Below are 15,622 nucleotides of genomic sequence, written 5' to 3' on the forward strand. Positions count from 1 at the left end.
ATATGTGATTGTTTCTGCTATAATCCAGGGAATATAAGGAATAGTGTATATGACATGCATTGGCATGTTAGCAAGACAAGTACAGGTCGAGTACTTATTATGAGAGATTTCAACTATGGGGAAGAAATTGGGAGGAGAGTAGGAAATGGAATTTATACAACTGCTGAGAGATAATATTACCTGAGACAGCATTTAATGAAGGGTACATGAAGTTCGAGAGTGCTGGATCTGATCATAGCGTCATAGAACTTAACATTAACAAACCTAGCTATGCCGCATCTGCTTGGGGGAAGTGATTCACCTGGGGGAGTTGTCAGACATGCAGAATTTTCTCTTAAGAAAGGATATGTGTGGAATTACAAAGCAGGTGATTATAACAAGCTGAGAAGTCAGCATTCAGTTGTGCCATGGCATAAGAATTTGGAGGAGAGAGAGAGAGAGAGATTGGTGATGTATGAGAGATGTTTGAAGAAAGTAGTATCAGAAGGTATACCCAGAGTCAGAAGGATAAATGAGGAGTTAAACGGATGAAAAGCATCATTAAACAGGAGTTGCATACAAAAAAAAAAGTTGTGGAGGGAACATAAAGAAAAAGGTGATCAGCATGCCTATGAACATGCCGATCATTTTTTTAAGGTCGGTATAAGGCACAGGCAAGAAGAGTGACCTGTATTGTAAGCAGGGCTAAAGCTAATTATGAGAGAGGGCTAGTTAACAATGCCAAAAGAAACTCTAAGGAGTTTTTTCACTATGTGATTAAGTAAAAGGAGGAATACCTACGGAAGGATGACTTTAAAAAGTACTGATGGTTGGCAGGTAACAAATCAAACCAAATAGTTGAATTATTGAGTGGGCATTTTGCAGGGATATATCATCTAGATTGTGACATTGACTGATAGGAAAATAGAGACTGAAGAAATGGAGGTTCCTAAAATATTGTAGACCCTCAATGCGAATATAACTATGGGATTAGATGCCATGCGGCTGTTGTATTACGAGAATATGCAAGAGAATTAAAAGCTTCTCTGACGAAGCTGTTTAATTTAATTTAGGAATGTTCCAATGGGGTGGAAAGAAGACAGAATAGTCCCACTCCTTAAAAGAGGCTCCAAAAACCGAAGTAGCAAATTATACGCTAGTCAGTATGTCTCAGGAGTGGAGTAAATGGTTCAAGTATTGGACAAATTGGTGAAAGACAGAACTCAGGACTGGGTGGATAAGAATACGATACTGTATAAGGGACAACATGGTTTTGTGAAGGGCATGTCTTGTCATAGTAAATTGCGGTATTTTATTATTTGTCATAGTAATAAAATAATAATTTTATTTATAACAGAGTAGCAAAGAAGTTGGATAAGGCAACTCAGCGATATTGCCTGGTTTCAATAGGCATATGACAAGATTACACATGGAATCCATGGAATAAGATGTAGGACCTACTTTGGCTGCAGTGACCTATAGAAATCCTACATGGGGGCATACTTTCTAGAAGCGTACAATAGCAATCAAAGCCGAAAAAAACTGATATGATTCAAAAATCAAAACGTTTAATTGATCGCGTACGAAAAGAATAAAGTCAGTGTATAAATGTATATTTTACCTATACCCAATTTTAATAATATCAATTTCAAAAACAAAAAAAATCAGCTAACGCCTTTTATTCCTTTATAGGGAATAGGCGAGGCCTTTCAACCCTATCTAGCTTTTGGAGACTGATTGGGCTGTTCAATCTCCATCAGTAACCTATCAGAGCTAGCTGGCTCATGACTATCACTAATTATAAGCAGCAACAGATGAAGAGATTGGCAAACAAGTGCTGCCATCTCTTGGTATCTAACCCTAACAGGATGTGTTACTGTCCGAAAAAATGTGGGTTCTATGGTCAATTTTCTTGAGTTTACGGGATGAAAAACCCAAGTTTCCGGAAGAAAAAAACCCTCTTGGCCATGACAGAAATCGACTAACTCGGAACTGGTAGAAGATAGGCTTAGAAAAAATTCCTCCAATCGACTACTAGACTTGAATATCTTAAGTTTCTGCGGCTTAGCGCAGAGAATGCAAGCGTCACTTCCACTGAGCTACACAGGCCTTCTATCAGTTTCAAGAATTACTAATTTTTTAAAAAACAACTTTATGTTTCAAATAGATTACATGCATATAACATAAAATTTAAGCAATGATACTACTTTTTTTGATGTGATTCAAGAACACTTTAATTAATATCATTATTATTTGCGTGATGTGCAAATAATAATTTTTCTTCTTATGGCTCTACAACTGAAATGAAGCCTTGGCCCCTGGATTAGTTGTCTTCGACTCTGTCTGTCTGTCTAAACTTTTACTTCTCCAGTTGGACATTATAATATGATGTTGTTATCTTGACTGATGGTGTCTATCCATATTGTTCTAGGTTTTCCTTTTGGTCTTTTACCGATAACTTTACTCTTTATTGTCTTCTTAATACGGTCAGTTTTCCTAAGAAGAAAAAATGCGAAAGTCTTAAAGGAAATGATGTGGAATTGCAAGGCAGGCGATCTTAATAGCCTTAGAAACCAACTTGGGACAGTGGTATGAATGGAGGAATTAGAGGATAAAGAGGTCAGTAGTGCATGGAAACTAGTTAAGGAACATTTGTTAACAGCAGTAGCAAAATGTATACGACGAGTGAAAAAAAACGGGTTAAAATAGATTACTACAGAGATTACGAAGGAATTCGGATTAAAAAGAAAGAGGATATAGAAAAAGTAGAGAATGAGAGGTAGTGAACAGTTGCTTGGCGAATACAAAGTTAAAGCAAGAAAGGTGACTAGTTTAGTAAGAAAGGGAAATTAGAATATGAGGAAGCTAGCATGCTGCATTGAAGGGACAACCCTACGCTATTTTTTTGTTATGTAGCCAGCAATAGAAGAAATGATTGTGGACGAATGGTCTTGCTGGATGGAAAAGGTGTGTTTGAGTGACCAAGGGAAATGATATTGTAGAGCTTTTTAACGATTACTTTATTCGAGTGTTTCATTCTGGGTAGCTGAGTTTTGTAAATATTTATAATAATAAGTACTCTGGAAGACATTGCTGAAGAGTTATATAGAACATATGCACACAAGCGATAGTGGATGGTTACAGGTTGGATATATGCTGAATTTCACGTAACTGATAACCCTTAACTAATTTGTTCATCTAAATTAAAAACACAAAAACATACACCTCATTGTTTTCCGCAATATTTATTTATAAATCTGTATATTTTTAATAAATATTTAGCCTTTGAAAATCATTATTTTGTGGAAATCATATATCAAAGTTATGATAAATTTCCTGTTATTATGTTATTGCATTTTTAACAAAAAAGAGACTCATTGGATTACTGTAACTACTAATATTTTTAAATACATATTTGCATTATTCTATAAATATATTATTTTGTTTAGGCGAATAGTATATCTAATAAATATTTATTAGACCTACCTTCAGAGAATATCAAGATTAATCCTTTAATGTCTGACAAAGCTGCTGTAGGCATAGATGGCAACACTTTAACGTGCTACGGTAATAATTGGGAAAAAGAACCCACTTTCTCTGTTATCGTTCCAAAAGTATCTGAAATTTTAGGAGTTCGATTTTTGCCATCAGGTAAGTAAAATTTCAGTTATAGAATGTGATATTATTAATAGACAATAGCATTGTTGATGAAGAAATCAGAAAAATCCAAATGGCATCTTATAATGCAATCTGATAATCCGGAAGAATTGTATTATTCTTTCGTCAAATCAATGCGTCGTATAATAAGAAAACAATATACAAAAAAAGACTATTTATGGGACCAGCTACAAATCCATGTAATCATAGCTTAAAAAGCGAATATAAGAATACAGAAACAAACTCCAATCAGAAATACGTCAAATTAAAGGTAATTATTACACCAATAAAATTAAATTAAATGAAGGGAAAATTAAAAGAAAATGGACAACAATAAACGAAGTAAGTACCACCTCTACCTGTCTCAACGAATGTCATCCAGAACTATGCCAGCACAGTTTAAGTAACACGCAACTAGCCGACAAATTTAATAATACCTCCAAGGAACAAATTACAATTTGAAAGGGAACTATATCCAGTCTTAGAAAGCCAAACACCAACACTATCCAAACAAAAATAAGACTATTCTATTCCTCCATATAACACCAAAGATTTGGATACGGTTATCTCAAAAATTAACTTTAAAACATCCCAAGAATTTGATCAAATATGACCAAGGGATATCAAACTGCACTACTCCGCCATATCGCCAGTTATACTCAAATTGTTAAACTTAATTTTTCGAAAGTAAAATACCAGACCTAAAAACAGCAGAAAATAAATAAATAAATAAATCCGATAAAATTAACAAATAGAGGGCTATATACTCAATATCAGCAATAGGAAAAACTATGAAAAAATAGAGAATGAAAAAAATATCGACATATCCAGAAAAATTCGAATTAATATCCAACACTCAGTACGGATTTCTTAAAACTAAAGGAACCAGTATCTTATTGGAAAATCTTTGTAATATAATTAGCTCATCTCTGGACAAAAAACACTTCGTGCTGTCGCTTACTCTTGACTTCTCTAAAGCTTCTGACACCATAGAGCACACAAAAGAAAAAGAAGAAAAAAAAACTCGAAGCGGTAGACATAAGAGGAAAACTTCACCACTGGTCCGAAGACTTTCTGAAATACAGAACTAACATTACAAAAAATAAATCGTACATACAGCAACAGAACTGAGATTAATTGTGGCATTCCGCAAGGGCCAATTCTATCGCAATTCCATTTTAATATTTTTGTAAACGATCTATCCAACCTACAGCTATACAGTCCGCAGTACGCAGATGACACACTGCTTATATCCATACACAAAGACCCATCAACAGGCTTACAATATTTACAGACTTCAACATAATCGCTGATTGGCTCATGAGCAATTCTATAGTAATAAATAGCAACAAATCTCAACTCGTAATATTTAGAGCCGCATCCTCTTTAACTACACAAGCTCAAATTGCGCAGCTGTGGCTGGCCTCTCAGTGCCAACTCACCACAGTCCCACTGGCTCATCCGACGTCTTGGATATAGCTGTCCTTCAGAATGTCAATCTCTGCAGTACACCCTGGAATCATTGAATGAATTATCATCAGACCACAATCCTATTTTGCTCCAACTGGGTTATCAGAGGGGACTTCCCCCCTTCGCCTCACACCTTCATTCCCTGGGAAAAGCTATCCAAAATGCTTCCAAACTACATTGATCCGGTCCATCATATTAATTCCAAGGAAGAAATTGATTCTGCAATCAATAAACTTACTGATCAAATCAACACAGCCATAGCATCTATCACCTTCAAATTCAATTGCTTTCAAGCCTAAACGACTACCAGATGACATAATGAACTTAATCAGGGAAAAAAATAAAGCAAGAAAAAGATACCACAACACCAGAGCACCCCAAGACAAAAAATATCTCAACAAAATTAACAGTGCAGTGAGAGATGCAATTAAAGTCCACAGAAACAAACTATGGGAAGATAAATTAGCCTCCTATCACCTGGTGATCAAACCGTCTGGAAGTTCCTGAGAAACATCAAAAACAAAAACAAATCTCTTCCTCCTCTCAAATCTGACCTGAACATTGTTTACACAGATGCAGAAAAAGCCGAAACTATAGCTAAAAATTTAGAAAAACAGTGTAGCCCGTCATACAATAATCTAAATTTCAATCATATTTACAAAGTCCACCGCCACGTCAGACACGTGTTAAAACGGCCTGATACCTGTATCAGCCAACTTACACCTACTTCCCCAGCTGAAATTTATAACATTATAAAGAAATTAAAGAATAAAAAAGTTCCATGGCCTGACGGCATATCCAACAAAGTTATTAAACTGCTACCCCGAAAGGCCATCGTATATCTTACAACAATAATAAATGCTATGTTCAGGTTTAAGTACTTTCCCTCTGCGTGGAAGTTGGCAGAGAGAAAGTACTTACCAGGCTTCTTATATACAAGCCTGGAAAGGTTCCTCAGCAGCCTCAAAGTTATCGTCCCATAAGTCTGATTTCTAATTTGGGCAAAATAGCAGAAAAAGCTACCCTTTCCAGAATTCAACTTTCAGTAAAAAAATTAAACATCCTTCCTTCAGAACAGTTTGGTTTTCGCCAGTTTCACAGTACCACCCAACAAATTCATAGACTAATCGAATTCATTACCACAAGTTACAATTGGCACCAATACACCAGAGCAGGCGTTCGACAAATTATGGCACTTTAGACTACTATACAAGTTGATTTTAGCTGGCATTCCATTAGATCTAGTCCAAATTATAAAGTCATTTCTTAGTGAGAGACGAATGCAAGTCAAGCTAAATGATATATTATCTACCTAGCGCGACGCATCTTGGCAGGAGTGCCTCAACGGTCCCTACTGGCACCGATACTTTTCACGATTTACATGGCGGACATTCCGCACAATCCAATGTCATCCATCATTGCCCTATACGCAGACGACACAGATCTATACTAACCAGATCTATTAAACCGCACCTTGTCACCAAGAAACTGCAAGAAAACCTGCAGAGATTAGAGCACTGGTTCTCGGAATGGAGATTGCAAGTAAACCCTCAGAAGAGTATCGCCATGCTCTTCACTAAAAACTCAATATCTCCCAAAGATGACATCTTCCTATTTAATATCAAGATTCCCTGGAAAGCAAAAGTCAAATACCTGGGTGTACTGCTGGACAGAAAACTAACCTTCAGTCCACATATAAAAGCTCATGTACAAAAGCATCAAGAGTCATTGCACAGCTTTACCCTCTTATCAACAGGAATAGCAAGCTGGATACCAAAATAAAACTGCTCTTTCATCATTTGATGATTCGACCCATTATTACTTATGCATCCCCAGCCTGGAGCCACATCTCAAGTACAAATATCATCAAACTATAGAGAGTGCAAAACAAATGTCTCCGCATGATCTTAAACGCACCATGGTATATCAGAAATGTCCAACTCCACCGGGATACAAATATCCCCTACATCTAATCTTTCCTGCAGTCTTCAGCAGTTCAGTTCTTCTCAGCATCCTCTTCACATCCAAATGAATTAGTGAAACAAGCAGCAAATTATGATGAAACAGACTTCTCCAAATATAGGAGACCCAAGGCCATCCTACTTCCAAATGAAGATCTTTAAACCGCACCCACTCAAGCAGAGCACTTAGCTCATAAACTTTTCCTCACACAGCAACCTTATCAGATAGCAGGGATTATAAAAGCATTTTGCATCACCCTTATAGTGAGCAACGTCTTGCGTCTTGCGTCGTAATATTTAGAAGTCCTCGAATAGCTGCAGATCTCTCACACATTTCATTGAAATGTCATACTTGACATTACCCAAAGAAAACAAAAACCTGTACTTGCCCAACAATCCAGGAAGTTAAAAATCTCAAATACTTATGCCTGCACTGTGACAAATATTTAGGCCTGTACATTGAATTTGAAATACAATATGCGATGGAACACATACATATTAATTATATATACAAAAACTGCAGATGTTACTCTTTAAAATGCATTGCTTACAAGACACATTGCCTTTAAATACTACGAAAATCATGTATAAATTCGTAGGTGAGTCTATACTGAGATATGATATGGCTTGCTTTGGTTCTGCACCGCGATACTTAATGAAAAAACTAAACTCATTACAAAACAGGCTGATGGCAACAACAACTCAGGAGTGCCATATTAGTAGTCCTCTTTTTCGTCCATCAGCATATACCAACAATCAACTTCTGACTGTAACCAACCTTAGACATCACATTATCATGCTAAGACACTACTTTTCCAGAAAATACCGAATAACAGTAACAATTCCATATGAAATGAGCCCTCAGCATATAACATACATTACAAGTAATTATAATAATGCATATGTCAAAACAACCCGCCAGTTCTATGTACCAGACCTATTAAATAAGCTTCCATACAGTATGAAGAACCAGTGGCGGCCGATAAAAATTTTAAGTGGGGGTGCTGCATATAAAAAAAAATTAATTACTTAATTTTAAAAAAAAATAAACTTTTTTTTCTAATCAGTAACGAATTTATTAATAAATAAATTTACATATTAAAAATTGCTTTATTAAAAATATTTCCTCCTCACCACGAACAAACACTAATAATAAAAGTTTCGTATCAATAGCAATGACAAGTGCAAACGAATATCGGCGTTAGATCGCAGTACATTTGTTTCGTGTAACGATAATTGAAAAAATATAATTCTTTTCATATTTTCAACAGTGACACTCATAATTCAGCCTTGTATCTATAATAAATAAATAATTATATGTTATTTTAACAAAATAAAATAAGATTTACAAAAAAATAGTTCACCACGAACATGCACCAATAATAAACGTTTCGTAGTTCACAGAAATAACAGAGCAGGCATAAGATACACTGTCCAAGAGGCAGTGTAGCTAATGACGTAACATGCAACGACAAGCACAAACGAATATCGGCGTTAGATCGCAGTGCATTTGTTTCGTGTAACGATAACTGAAAAAATAAAATTCTTTTCATATTTTCAACAGTGACACTCGTCGTAATTCAGTCTTGTATCTATAATAAATAAATAATTATATGTTATTTTAACAAAATAAAATAAGATTGACAAAAAATAGTTCACCACGCACCAATAATAAACATTTCATATCTCACAGAAACAAGGCGCGGAAGCATACTAAAAATGCACTGCCGTTTGAGCAGTTATAGGGAATGACGTAACGTGCAATGACATGCGCAAACGAATATCATCGTTAAATCGCAGTGCATTTGTTTCGTAATCTAAAGCGTTAATCGAACAATTCCAATTATTAACTATTCAATCAATGTCAAAACATAAGCTGTAACCTTTAACATGCTGTACTGCATTGATATAATGTTGAAAGCATTGTTATTATTTATAAACACAAACAAAATTTAATTTTTTAAATTTTTTTCCTTGGGGTGCTGCAGTGTCGCAGTGCTTATGTACGGAACACCATTGGAAGAACCTAAGTTCATATACTACCCTAAAGAGTACCTTGTGGTTCCTATGCTCAGTAACAATGTCTAATATCAAAATAGCCACATACAGAAAAAAAAAGAAGAAAAAAATCTAGTGCCTAATAATATATTTATTCATTTTCATCGGATTCGAAAGATGTGAATAAAGTAACAAATATACAGCTAATATACTGTATTTGCTATTGCTAATTATGAATATTAAAAAATAAAATAAATGTCCTCAGCATTTATTTGCATCAAAAAAGTAAATAACTATTATACCTTAATTTGGCATATATCATAACTCTGTACACATTATAACAATAATTCATAATAGTATTGAACACATAAACCAAAAAGCATCTACGAGTAGTATAACACTATAACACTATTAGTAATATGACACTATAACACTAATTATATACTCTAATGACACCTAAAGCATCTTCATAAAAGTCCAGCATTGGCTTCGAAAGATGTGAACAAAATGTAAATATAGTTTATGATTATGGCACCTTCTATGATTATGGCACCCACTACATGTATTACATACTGAATATATAATGTAAATATACAGGGGTTATCCAAATAATGGAAACACATACACATTTTTTGCAAAAATCTTTATTAATAAGCTGAAGGCCCATCCTCGGGCTGTTAAAACACCATGAATTCAACGTAGAATACTGATTCGAGTCCCGTACATAAGATAATAGGATTTGCCACTATTCTTCCTACAAAATATGTTCCAACGTTAATTAACCTATACTTTGTAGACTCCATCCAAGAACTACAGAGAAAGATCGCTCCACTCACAAAACCACTAGGAGGAAAACAACAAAACAGGCATTATGGTTCTCAGTTATGAGAGAAGCCAAACTATTCTCTGTAATCCATCAAACCAAACCACACAAAGGCGCAGAAATCGCTGGCATCAGGCCTAAACATATCAAGCAATATGCAGCTAGTCTATTTCTTTAAACTGATAAATAAAATCTTTAAATACTCAGTATGTTAAAGACTGCAATAATCACAACTATATAGCGGTACATACATGAAAAAAAGAAATTTAATCAATAATTTCAGACTACCAATTATCAATCAAATTATTTAGCGGATCATGCTTAACAAACTCGCAACATACAGAGAACGATTATATCATCCCCAAAACACAGTATGGTTTTCAGAAGAATAAGGGAATAACATCTCTCCTGGAAGATTTTACATCGTATATATTAATATGACATAAATCTGCTCACTGAGTGGCTCATCAATTAATGCAACTTTAGAAAAAACAAATTTGTCATGGTAATCTTTATCAACTTTACCAAAGCATTCGACACACACACACACACACACACACACACACACACACACACACACACACACACACACACACACACACACACACACACACACACACACACACACACACACACACACACACACATGTATGAGTGTGTCGAATACTTTACCAAAGCATTCGACACACTCATACATGTAACCTTATTAGAAAAGCTAAGCTACGTTGGAATAGGTGGGCCTCTGAAAAGGTGGTTTAGAAACTATCTTCAAAGCAGAAAAAAATTACACGCATCGGATCAATCCGTAGTATAGAGTTACCAGTAACCTGCTGGAGTGCCACAGGGAACTGTTCTCGCTCTCTCTCTCTCTCTCTCTCTCTCCAATTCTATTCAACATATATATGCATGATATTAACCAGCTACCTCTCAAAGGCAAAGCTTCCAATATGCAGACGACACAGCTATAGTATGAATCCATAATAATGCAAGCATAGCTCAAATAAACAAACATCTAATATGACATAAATCTGCTCACTGAGTGGCTCATCAAAAACTTTATACACCAAAACTCGGATAAGACAAAATTAATTATATTTAGAAATCCACTAATTCAACCAGTTGATAATAAAATATATAACTATCCAAAATCCATTCTCTAATATACAAAACACATAGAACAGTGAAACCACTACCATCACTCATGTTGAAACAATACGATACCTTGGAATTAACCCGGCGTTAGTAAGATGGGGTCCCACAGATCCCAAAGATCCTTACTAACCACACCTTACCAACGCCGGGTTAATGCAGATATGAACAGAAATAGCCACATAAGTCATCTGCAAAACAAACTCTGGACAATAACTGGAAATTTTTCAGGTTAAAAGACATAGTTTGTACTCCCATAAAATCACTAATATACAAAACACTATGCGAAAATATACTAAGCTACGCTATAAAAACACACATTTTGTGCACACTACAAACTAAATAGATTAATATCATTGCAAAGGCGTGAAAGGGCTTATGTGTTTGCAGTACAGGTTAATTTATTTTCACCGTATTGATTACAACACAGAACGATAAAAAAATTAATATTTATTAACTTATTAGCAGATATTTTGTTGGTATTATATTCAGCATCTTGGGAGCACAAGAACAGTTGTCCCAGTACACGAAACAACAACAATTTGATGTAACAGTGGGACTAGTTTAAAAAAAAAAAAAATGTAACGGACAACACAAGGCACTAAAGTCCTAATTAAGCTCCATCAATTTGAAAAAAGAGAAATAAAATTATTAGTTAGATCTTAAAATGACTGTCTTCCCGATTTTTGGTAAATTTTTACAGCTATATTTGTTAAAGTTTGGAGTACGTTTTAAAACTGCTGCTGATTCCAAAAACATCTATCTGACTAATAATGACTTTTGTGCAGCACTTTTGTTTTCTTCCATTTAATTCTGTGTGAAGGTCCAAGGCATGGTCTGCTAACCCTGACTGGCCATAATGATAGTGCCAGATGTATTTTTTATGTTCATCAAGGTGAAATGTTGACAAGTACATCTTATGAACTTGTGAACAGTTCTTCCTCTCTGTTCATAGTAAGCCAGGACAAAAGAACAGGGCACTTCATAAACTACTGGATGAGACGAAGAAGAGAGTTTGTTCTTAGGTAAACGGATGAGAGTTTCCAAGTTGCCATGTTGCTGAGCTGAACATCCAGCTCAGCAACATGGTAACCTAAAAACACTTAAGAGTATTGAAGTTCCTATTAGAACAGGTTACATGCTGAAGTACCGAGCTGGAAATTATGATAAACTTAGGATAATACTATCTATGATCCCAGGGTATCAGTTACTGAATGAGAAAAATGTCAGCAATGTATGGGAATCTTTGAAAAAGTGATTAAAGAAGTCGGTATCTGAATGTATCCCTAGTGTTCGAAGAATAAATATGTTGGGAGTGAAATGGATGTGCAGCCTTATTAAACAACAGATCCACAAGAGAAGATGATGATGTAGAAAGATTATCGAGAGAATAAGAGTGAGAAGAGTTATGAAATATATAAAGCTCAGGCCAGAAAAGTAAAGAATATTGTTCGGAAAGCCTAAATCAGAGAATGACAAGAAATTAGCTACGGAGGCTATGACGGTATCCGGAGAATTCACCGAAAACAATTTATCGAAAGAATTTACCGAACGACAATTTACAGAAAGGCAATTTATCGAAAAAATAATTCATCGAATAAACATTCGAAAATCAACTCATCGAACAATAGTTAATAGAAAAACAATTCATCGGAAGGCAATTCCGAAAAAAGCAATTCATCGAAAGGCAATTCCCAAAAAAAGCAATTCATCGAAAGGCAATTCCCGAAAAAGAAATTCACCGATCAGCAGTTAATCGAACAGAATTTATCGAAACACAATTGATTGAAAAACAACAATTCGTCGAAAATACAGTTCGCCTAAAATGAATTATAAGGCAGGTGAAGTGAAGATGTGTGTGGCAATTTTTTTGTTTTGTTTTGTTTTGAGAGGAATATACTTTTCAGGTCGCTTATATACAATAAACTACTGTTTATCTGACTTCGGAAAGCGATTTTTTGCCGGGCGATATGAAGGATGGTTAACTAGCTGTACCGGTTGCAGTAAATGATATCCAAATAAATTTATTTTATTTATTTATTGTTTATTATTATTACGTAATACTTCCAGGGAGTCTAATGCCTCATCGAGGGAGGGCACCTTTTTACAAAATCATGCGTTTTCCTTTCTGAGATCCTCAGCTCTCTCCTAATAACATGCGTTCACTTAAATCGAACTTCGAACCAACATTACTTGGAAACCTGAAGTGATTTGAAAACGTTCTATGTTTGGTGTTTTGAGCAAAGGTTTCCCTAAACTACCTAACCCTAATTTAGGTAGTTTATAATTCTATCTACGATAGCTTTCCAATTTTTTGTAGGCGGGACACATTTAAAAAAATAATAATAAAAATAAAAAAAATAAATAAATAAAATCGTAAAAATTATCGAAATGACATAAATGAAAGATTAAGGATCATCCTTAAGTATTGTTTTATATTTTGGGAGAAATTTTTGGAACTTCTCATCCATTCCTGTCTGTGTGTCACAGTTTCAATGAGCTTGTAATCTTTCTTCCCATTCATTATTCTCATCTCATGCATCAAAATTAAAAATAAATTATCAAGATTCGTTGAATTCTGATTCGTTGATTCTTGAATAAATACACTCACGCTTCCAGTTTGAAATCAGAAATAAATCAATAATTAAAAAATCCGTTCACATTGAGAAATTTTTCGCAATTTAAGTGCCAAACATATTAATAAGTTGTCTTTGTTAAAGTGAAAAAAAAAATGTTTTCTAAAAAAATTATTTGAGTTCTTCATGATACAATATTTTTTTTAGAAATAACTTCTTCATCTCCATCACATTTTGTAATTGAATGAATGAAGTTACCTTCTCTCTTGCGTACTCTTTCCCGCTCTCGTCTCCTATCCCTCTTATCCACTCAAGTATGAAATCATTCAAAGATGCCATCTTAATTTCAGCGGAAAAAAGTTGAAACGTGAAAGCAAATAAATATTAATTTCCATTGCAGGAAACAAATCTAATGCAAATTATGAAGTTAAGGTGTCAGATTCAAGTGGAGAACGTAGGTGTGATGATGATGAAAAACAGAAAGTTAATATAAGTAAGTAAATGGTTAATATAAGTCAGGCTTCCGTTTTATATTTTCTAAGACTAGGTTTAAGAACTCATTATACTTACATTTAAAAGTACTTTATGAAAATACCTGTTGATCACAAGTCACAGATTTCCTTTCAAAATGTTGAATAAGATCTTATGTAGTAAAAAAATGTGCGTTATGAGATATTTCTTGCACTCGTTTTTTGTTTCCCAAACACTCCAGGAAATCAGAATTATTAGTAGATAGGAAACACGAAAATCAGGACCATGCCATAGAGGGTGATTATAATTAAAGTTCACATTTCGAAAGACTGTAACTGGGTAACTACTCAGTGGAACAATTTAATATTAACATGATGATGATGATGTGTGTGGCAATGAAATGTTATTTCGCGCAAAAAACAACGTTAGTTCTAAAAATTGCCACTAGAACGATACATGGCACTGCAATACATGTAAATTATGTATGATACTCCTGGTATGCAGTGAAACGCTGCGATCGTAACATTTATGCAAATGACAAATGTCCCCAATCAAGTATGCTTCAAATGACCTCAACTCTGTGGAGACCGGTCAAATGATGATGTTCATGTCCACAGCCTTATGACACGGAGCATTGTCTTGATGGAAGAGAAAATGCTCATTTCGTTGGAAAGGCCACAGAGTAGGGAGCATTGCATTGTCTAGAATGTTCAGATACCCGTCGGAGTTCAATGTACTTGGTACCACAAATGGAAGTCCAAGGCCAAACCAGGAAAATCAGGACCATACCATCACACCGCAAAACCTCAGAATTTCATAGTTGAGATTACGCAACAAAAAGACATTCATCGGGCATCCACCACACCCACACACCTCCATCTGCTCGGTAGTGGGTATAACGTGACTCGTGTGTGCAGCGAGACATGAAAGCTTTCTAAGCTTCCATGTCTCACTGCACATGCTCTTTGCCTCACTGAAGAAGACAATGCTGTATGGTGGTTCGGGTAGTGTGGGGCTCGCACATTGCTGTCTTACCATGGAGACCCATGTTGTGAGCCTCGGTTTTGAATGTTTCCGTACAGATCCGTGTTCAAGTCGATAGCTGGAACTCCTCGTTGAACGTTCCGCTGACGAATGGCGGAACGTTCAATTACACGCACCTAAGGTCACGTTCGGTGAGTGTGGTGGGTCGTCCACTGCAGGTGGCACTTGCAGTTGATTCCCTGCGCTTCCATCTCAGTATGGTATCACTGACTGTTGACCTGGCATGACCCAATTTGTCAACAATTTGCCCAATAGTAGGCTTGCATCATGTCATCCTCTTACACCACCTCTTTCAGATTCGGACAATTCCCTTCTCACAGCCATTTCATTTGGACATTGCACTGACTTTCGAGAATCATATTCCTCCAATTTATACCGGCTCCAAACACGTGATTCGATACATGGCACGATGCGCCTTGCCTATGGGGTATCTTCGTTGACTTTTTACCAAGCAGTATATATATATATATATATATATATATATATATATATAT

At 35.4% G+C, this 15,622-nt stretch overlaps 1 protein-coding gene across 1 annotated transcript in view; it reads left to right on the top strand.

Annotated features, from left to right (window-relative positions):
• Positions 1-15,622, top strand: part of LOC150108120 (uncharacterized) — a 58,846-nt gene that overhangs the window by 12,530 nt on the left and 30,694 nt on the right. Inside the window, exons 3-4 of the mRNA XM_090415603.1 lie at positions 3,460-3,630; positions 14,014-14,106. Coding sequence (XP_090271729.1) covers positions 3,460-3,630; positions 14,014-14,106 — 264 coding nt within the window. The remainder of the gene's footprint in view (positions 1-3,459; positions 3,631-14,013; positions 14,107-15,622) is intronic.

This window comes from Typopeltis vanoorti, chromosome 3 (genome assembly GCF_054136105.1).
Source record: "Typopeltis vanoorti isolate ZY-2024b chromosome 3, IOZ_Tvanoo_1.0, whole genome shotgun sequence".
Classification (NCBI taxonomy): Eukaryota; Metazoa; Arthropoda; class Arachnida; order Uropygi; family Thelyphonidae; genus Typopeltis; species Typopeltis vanoorti.